At 31.0% G+C, this 8481-nt stretch overlaps 1 protein-coding gene across 1 annotated transcript; it reads left to right on the top strand.

Moving 5' to 3' along the window:
- The first annotated feature begins 458 nt into the window (after positions 1-458).
- On the top strand, positions 459-2600 carry LOC132712929 (uncharacterized). The gene is made up of 2 exons (XM_060695364.1): positions 459-1283; positions 1598-2600. Exons 1-2 carry the CDS (start codon positions 514-516, stop codon positions 2319-2321), a joined length of 1494 nt encoding a protein of 497 aa, XP_060551347.1. The 5' UTR covers positions 459-513; the 3' UTR covers positions 2322-2600.
- Positions 2601-8481: the final 5881 nt, after the last annotated feature.

The raw sequence follows: 8481 nt of genomic DNA, 5'->3' as shown, positions 1-8481 counted from the left end.
TGAATGAATTTCCTACTGTATCTGCACGTCGAGTTAAATATTTGTTTCCTACAACATTCTCAAAGGGTTATTCATGTGCACATTTTAAAACTAAAATGAAATAGATTGAAAATGTTTTGACAATTTTAAAAGCTAAAATTCGACATGACGAAAAGGTAAAATATACTTACCAATTACAGGTAAGGTGATACACACACTTTAGATAACAACATGCATTATTATTAAAAAAAAAATATCCACGTTTATTGTTTTTTGGCTTTAAAATTCGAAATTCGAATCAATTGTAAATCCATGTATGTGTTTATTATTAGATTAATATTAATTGATTATATTAAAATTGGTATTGGATTGAGTTCACAAGTCAGAACAATAAAATAAAGAAACTACTTATCTAGAAATACGAAATAAGACCGTTTTACATTGTATAGTTTGTTTATTCGTTGTCAAAAAATTGAACTTACATCTTTACTATTTGAACTGTCATTAATAAATGAATTTCAGAACGAACCAACGATGGAAGTTTCTGGTAAATCAAAACCAAAAAAGACATTTTCTCTTTCACGAGGTTCTGCTGAGGACTTTATATTGTTCTGTATCCCGTGTGATAGAGATGGTGCCCGGGTACCAGCAAAAGGTTATTGTTCAACCTGCAAAGAACATCTTTGTGACACTTGTTACAAGCACCACAAGAAACAAACTCCATCGTGTCATCATATTCTACTAGATCGAGACTCTATGCCAACTACACCAAGCGTTCCAGTCGTCCAAGATGAATTTGATAGTTGTGATGATCATGGAGATGAAAAACTGAAATTCTACTGCAAAGATCATGACATCGTTGCTTGCAGTGTTTGTGTAACGCAGAATCACAGGTTATGTAATGTGGTATACATACCGAAACTCTCGAAGCATATTCTAGACAGTGAAGAACTTAATGAAATAATGGCAGAAATGAAAGCACTGGAGGATAATTTTAAATCACAGATAAAGAGAGTAAAAGATGAGATGAAAGCTATTTCTCAAAACCACGATGGCATAATAAAGGCGATTCATCAATTCAGAAAAGAAATAAATACACGTCTAGACGAAATGGAAAAACATGTTGTCAAAGAAGCTGACAACATACTTATTAAACAGCAAGCGAATCTAAATGATTTGTCGACAGGTGTAAAAGAAATCACAAGCAAACTAACTGAAAAACGAAAACGCATTGATAACCTGATACAAAGAAAATGCCTTGATAAACTGTTTGTTGAAATGAAAAAAAAACAACAAAGAAACGAGTTAAAGAAATGATTATGAAGCAAAAACAATATAGTCGTGAAGATGTTATCAAGACTGTATCATTTGTCAAAAACAGTGATATTGTCGATATGTTAGATAGACACAAGCAACTGGGAGAACTTATTACAATGAAAACATCCATGGGTAGATATGTTCCAGTGATGAAACCTACGTCAACATTGTCTGAGGATAAGATGCTACATCTTGAGGTTGTTGAAGATATAGATTTGAATTCTTCATCGGGATACACATAATGTAACATAACCGGGATAGAAGTTATCAAGCTCGATAAGATTGTTATGTGTGATCACAGCGACAATAAAAATGTAAAATTTTATGATACAGTTCAGAAGAAAGTCGTATCAGAGATAAAATTAACAGAGTCACCTTTTGATGTTTCAGCTTTAACGGATGATAGGTTTGTCGTTACTGTACCTGATGGCACAAGTATTCATTTCATGTTGCTGAGAAATCAACACATAGTTTCTGAACGTAAGGTAAATATCAACGAGGACTGTTATGGTATTGCTTACAGCCAAGATAAACTTGTTGTGTCATGTGTTAATCCAGGGAAAGTTTTAATTCTGGACCTGCAAGGTAAAATATTGCAACGGTTAAACGCAGATAAAAGTCTGTTCAGCTTTCCCGAATATGTCACGGTTAATACAGCTGGAACGTCTATATATGTTAGTGACTATGGTTATTCTCTTGAGAATGGTGTAAAACAACTAGACTGGCAGGGAAATCTTTTAGATACATATCAACAAGCAGAGGTAGGAAAATATCTACGAGGTATTTGTGAATTAAATGATGGCACATTTCTTGTTTGTTTGGCTCAAGATAGTGACGACAATTTGCGAAGAGTATCAGACAGCTGTAAGCCGTGTAAGATAACGATGAATAAGAAGCTTGGTAAATGGTACCCGGAAGCTGTGGCATACTGTCAGAAATCTAGAAAACTTTATGTGTCTTATTCTGAAAAAGGGTTCTATAAACCAAAACATCGGATAAAAATCTTTAAGGTTGACTGGTGTTAAGTTACATCATGATGAAAAGTATACATTTAGTTTGAACTTTTACACGTTTCAATGTAACAGTTGAAAGTTTGATAGAGTTATTGTTCAAAATGATATTTATATGATATTTATGTGATTATGTCTATTGAAATCAAAATGGTGGGCTCGAAAATATTCTGTCAATATTTTTAGTTAATTATGTATAACTAAGAATAATAGGTAAATGTTTTTTTACTGAAATGTAGGTTTTAAGATAAATATTTTAACCGGACTAAGACTGTGATCTCACATTGTTATCAATTTTTCAAAAAACTCGATATATTTTAAAAAGGGGAAATACACTCGTTCCCCTTTTTAAGGCACTATTTTTACATTATTTTCAGCTAAAGTAATGGTATTGTTTTGTGAAAAGTAAAAGACAAACAGCTAAAGTAAACATCCAAATTTTATTTTTTGTTTCTTTTGCACATGCTTTCGGGGGAACCGTTCCCCCGAAAAACAAAAGCTATGTACAGAATACAACATGTCTGTATAAATAAAAAGCAATTTTTCAGTAATCAGAAATACATTATGCTTACGGGGGAACCATTCCCTCATCGAAATAAAAAGTAAATTTCAAAACTTATCTTTAACAGATTTTCTAGAGTGGAACCGTTCCCCCTTAAAAAATACAGATATAACAAATTGATCAAATAAAATGCAATAATTAAGAAATAAGAGCCATGTTACCGGTAAGAGGGAACCATTCCCCCATTAAAATAAAAAATAAACTTCAAATCTTATCTATAACACGTTTTCTAGAGTGGAACCGTTCCCCCTTAACAAAACCATGTTACTGGTAGGAGGGAACCGTTCCCTCATCGAAATAAAAAATAAATTTCAAAACTTATCGAAGACACACATTTTCTAAGTGGAACCGTTCCCCCTTAACAAAACAGATATAAAAATTTGATAGAATAAAATGCAATAATTTAGAAATTTAGACCCATGTTACCGGTAAGAGGGAACCGTTCCCTCATTGAATTAAAAAACAAATTTCAAAAGTTATCTATAACACATTTTCTTAAGTGGAACCGTTCCCCCTTAACAAAGATATAACAATTTGATAGAATAAAATGCAATATTTTAGAAATTTAGAGCCATGTTACCGGTAAGAGGGAACCGTTCCCTCATCGATATAAAAAATAAATTTCAAAAGTTATCTATAACACATTTTCTAGAGTGGAACCGTTCCCCCTTAACAAAACAGATATAACAATTTGATAGAATAAAATGCAATAATTTAGAAATTTAGAGCCATGCTACCGGTAAGAGGGAACCGTTCCCTCATCGAATTAAAAAACAAATTTCAAAAGTTATCTATAACACATTTACTACAATGGAACCGTTCCCCCTTAACAAAGATATAGCAATTTGATCAAATAAAATGCAATAATTTAGAAATTTAGAGCCATGTTACCGGTAAGAGGGAACCGTTCCCTCATCGAATTAAAAATAAATTTCAAAAGTTATCTATAACACATTTTCTAGAGTGGAACCGTTCCCCCTTAACAAAACAGATATAACAATTTGATAGAATAAAATGCAATAATTTAGAAGTTTAGATCCATGTTTCTGGTAAGAGGGAACCGTTCCCTCATCGAAATAAAAAATAAATTTCAAAAGTTATCTATAACACATTTTCTAGAGTGGAACAGTTCCCCCTTAACAAAAAGATATAACAATTTGATAGAATAAAATGCAATAATTTAGAAATTTAGACCCATGTTACCGGTAAGAGGGAACCGTTCCCTCATCGAATTAAAAAACAAATTTCAAAAGTTATCTATAACACATTTTCTACAATGGAACCGTTCCCCCTTAACAAAGATTTAGCAATTTGATCAAATAAAATGCAATAATTTAGAAATTTAGAGCCATGTTACCGGTAAGAGGGAACCGTTCCCTCATCGAAATAAAAATAAATTTCAAAAGTTATCTATAACACATTTTCTAGAGTGGAACCGTTCCCCCTTAACAAAACAGATATAGCAATTTGATAGAATAAAATGCAATAATTTAGAAATTTAGAGCCATGTTACCGGTAAGCCGTTCCCTCATCGAATTAAAAAAGAAATTTCAAAAGTTATCTATAACACATTTTCTAGAGTGTAACCGTTCCCCCTTAACAAAGATATAGCAATTTGATCAAATAAAATGCAATAATTTAGAAATTTAGACCCATGTTACTAGTAAGAGGGAACCATTCCCTCATCGAAATAAAAATAAATTTCAAAAGTTATCTATAACACATTTTCTAGAGTGGAACCGTTCCCCCTTAACAAAACAGATATAGCAATTTGATAGAATAAAATGCAATAATTAACAAAAATTTAGAGCCATGTAAGAGGGAACCGTTCCCTCATCGAAATAAAAATAAATTACAAAACTAACCTATAACACATTTTTTTTAAAGTGGAACCGTTCACCACAAAAAAACAACATACAGATAAACCAGTTTGATGAAGCTAAGAATTTAGACTGATGTTACAGGTAAGAAGGAACCGTTCCCTCATAAACAAAAACAAGTAAATTATAAATCTAATCTATTACACATTTTCTAAAGTGGAACTGTTCCCCTTTAAAAAAAAAACAAAAAAAAAACAGATTAAACAATTTCATATAGTAAAATGTAATACTTTAGAAGTTAGAGCCAATTATTACGGGTAAAAGGAACCGTTCCCTCATCAAAATAGAAAAATATCTGTAATACATTTTATTAAGTGGAACCGTTCCCCCTTAACAAAACAGATAAAACAATTTGATAGAATTGTTGTGACGGATGCACACATGTTATAATTATATTTTGAGCTAAGATAATTAATTGAATTTTTGGGTCTACAATCATTCTATGTACAACAAACAGTGATAATAGGTTGTTTTATAAATATAATATTTAATAATTCATTAATTTCAATGAACTCTTAAAGAAATGGCGAAAATCGAAAACCTTTAAGAGTGCTTGTTGGAAAAAATAAATATTAGTGCAATTTAAAGTTCTGACCTAAAACTTAACTTGATATCACGTGCTACAGAGCCTTAACTGCAAAGCAAAAATGTGCGAATGATTCTCATTAATGAATATATATCTGATGTCAAATTTAGGTTTAAATATAATTGTATGCTTTTTCCAACTAAAAAAAAAGCATCGATCTGTCACATTTTATTAATACCATCATTATAGGTGCCGCTATTAATACAGTATATTTTCCTTACAAACAAATATCTACCAGCTTACTATCCTATCTAACTATAACAAAAAGTGACATTAGATGGGGTCTTTTTTGTATATATATTGATACAACAACTAATTGATTGATTCCACAGAACTCTTAAAGAAATGGCAAAAAAAACGAAAACCTTTAAGAGTGCTTGTTGGAAAAAATAAATATTAGTGCAATTAAAAGTTCTGACCTATAACCTTACTTGATATCAAGCGCTAAAGAGCTTTAACTGCAAAGCAAAAAATTCCCTCCACATAAAAACAGATCAAATATTCAAAATATGATCATATATTTGAGCTTCCATCAAGACTAAAATATACAAGAGATTTATATTTGAGACAACAATTGAAAAACAACAAACAAATTATAATACATGTATATACACATATACAAAAAAGTTTTCACTCCATTCACAATGTAGCAAAATGTTATTTTACAAGACTGGTGCCTTGACCCAGGAGGATGACACTCTAGCAACTCCATCATGGTACTTTACTGCATAGTCTCCTGTAAATTAAAATCTGCATGTTTATATTTTATAGAAGATATCTGGTTTTTTTTGTGTTAATACAATATAGGTCAGGGGCCACAAAAAAGTGGACAACCACCAATTCTGGAGAGCCCCAAATAATGCCTTTTTAAAGTTTCTTTCTTTGTTCATAATATTAGTTGTTGATCAATCAGTCGCTTTTTTATCATCAATAAATGCATATTTCTTCTTTAACTATTTTCAATTTTCGTAAGTTTACGATAACATTTTTATGTCTATTTCAAGAATGTTGACACTGAATATTTAGACATCAAGAGTGCAATACCTGACCTCTTATACTAACTATAATCATTTGTAGAGTGAAAAATAGAATATCCCAAACCTCAGCATTTGACTTTGACCTTGATGGTCAAGGTCATTAGAAACTAAAGGTCAAGGTCACTTCAACCTTTTGGAAGGACTTTTGGCCCATGTATGAAAATATTCCATTAATTAATTTCCAAGTTACAGCCAATTATAATAATAATCAGTGAAAATTTAATAATTTGACCTTCAAGATCAAGGTCATACATGAGTCAAGGTCAATTTGAGTTTGATATACACGAAGGCTCTGACATTACAGATGTTGTGTCTTAATATGAAGTTAATCCATTTATAAATAACAAAGTTATAGCCAGCAAAAACAAGAGAATTTCATAAATTTAATATTGAGAGTGAGTCAGGGTCAACTTAATGGTCAAGGCCACATCTAAATTGTTCAATATGTTTGTTTGGTAGCAAGTCTTGTTTTGTCTCAGTTTAAATCAAATCTTAACATTAATAACAAAATACTTCAACTCGACATCTTAAGTTTAAAGTCAGTCCTGCCGTGAGTCATTTTATAACATGCTTCCATGTATGGAATGATTTTTGCTACATTATATATAAGATATAGTAATATAAAATATGGTCAAAACATTTATCACAAACACTCAAAAAATAACTAAGCCTTACCATTTGCATAGCTTTTTGTTATTTTCCCGCGAAGCCACTTTTCTGTCCCATCCTCATATTGCCAAAATGCATCCACCTCTTCTCCTTGTGTAAACTTATCTGTCTGAAATAACACAACAGTAATTATTTTTATGATTATTTATATAAAAAAAGCATGCACGTATTGAAAAAAATGTGCCTTTTTGTCATCAGTATTTTATGAGGAACAAGGAAATAAGTTGAATTAATATTCCCTGCCATAAGATGCAAAACACTTCAATGAAACGTAATAGTAATCTGAAGTATATCAAAGATGCGAAAATGAATCTATAATCCTGACTTGTAATTATAAAACCCAATACTATCGAAAAGTGTCAAGCAAAACACGGTAGTTCTTAAAGTAAATAATACCCTTTGGAGATATTATGAATTAATGACATTAAACTATCATAATGTAATTGTGTAATGTGTGCATGTTGTTGTAGGAATAACATGGGATAAAAAGAAACTGGAACTGACAGTTGTATTATTCAAAGGTAATAAATAAGTCTTGATCACTTTGATTCATGGACAACCTTGAGTTTACATTTTGATAGGCTGATTTGGTCTTCAAAACATTTCACAGTTTAAACCATGCAGGAATTGTTACAGGAATTTGAGACAAATACTAATCTAACAGAAATTGTAAATCTATAATCTTGTCAGTTTCACAAAGGTAATTTCAATGGCATTCAACATGCATGTTTGCTCTTTGAAAATTGCTGTTACAAGGGAAATAAAACATCAGTTTTTGCATAGCTGAAGGGACTCCACTGAGGTTTTTTGACACTATGGGACTGAAAATATTTTTTCAAGATAAATGTACCATTTGATGTAGGCTTAGACCACTAATCTTCGTGCAAAATTTCAGATCAATCGCACACTTCATTTTTCCAGGATAATTATTCAAACTGTCAAAAAAATGACTCAAAATGTAAAGCGTTTTTAACGCTTTTTGCTCAAATTGGGCTAAGAAAAACATAAAAATACCATTTTCAATTTATTTCAAAGTATATTTCTTTAATATCTTTGCACATATTTCTGTTTAAAGTGCCCCAGCTTTTTTATGTAAGAAATTCAAAAAATGTTATATTTAGGCTTTAAACCTCAGTGGAGTCCCTTTAAATAATTGTAGTAAAAAAGTTTTATCTTTAAAACAAGATTCTTTATTGAATATAAAACATCGCTGCCCATTACCCTGTCTTTTTTGTCTCTTACATTCAGGGCTCTCCCAACTAGTCCTGTTTCTCTTGGGCCTGAAAAAAACATAAGTTTAAGTCTTTTCAAAATATATTTACTTACACTTTTCTTCCTAAATATGAAGTTAAATTGCCATAAAATAAAATGTTAACAACTTTGCATACCTTCAGAGAATGAAAGTGAAGAAGTTACAGTAAAAAATAACATTTTAAAGGAA

The sequence above is a fragment of the Ruditapes philippinarum genome, unplaced genomic scaffold (assembly GCF_026571515.1).
Source record: "Ruditapes philippinarum isolate M1 unplaced genomic scaffold, ASM2657151v2 ctg6952_1_1_1_1, whole genome shotgun sequence".
In the NCBI taxonomy this organism is placed as follows: domain Eukaryota; kingdom Metazoa; phylum Mollusca; class Bivalvia; order Venerida; family Veneridae; genus Ruditapes; species Ruditapes philippinarum.
The sequence above is the reverse complement of the archived record's forward strand: the minus strand, read 5'-3'. Positions and strand labels throughout refer to the sequence as shown.

What these genes read in the sequence shown, in the direction of transcription:
- LOC132712929 (XM_060695364.1), top strand. Translation starts at nt 514, where the DNA reads ATGGAAGTTTCTGGTAAATCAAAACCAAAAAAGACATTTTCTCTTTCA. An exon ending in AAAAAACAACAAAGAAACGA is followed by an intron (nt 1,284 to 1,597) that starts GTTAAAGAAATG and finishes GTGTGATCACAG; the next exon opens with CGACAATAAAAATGTAAAAT.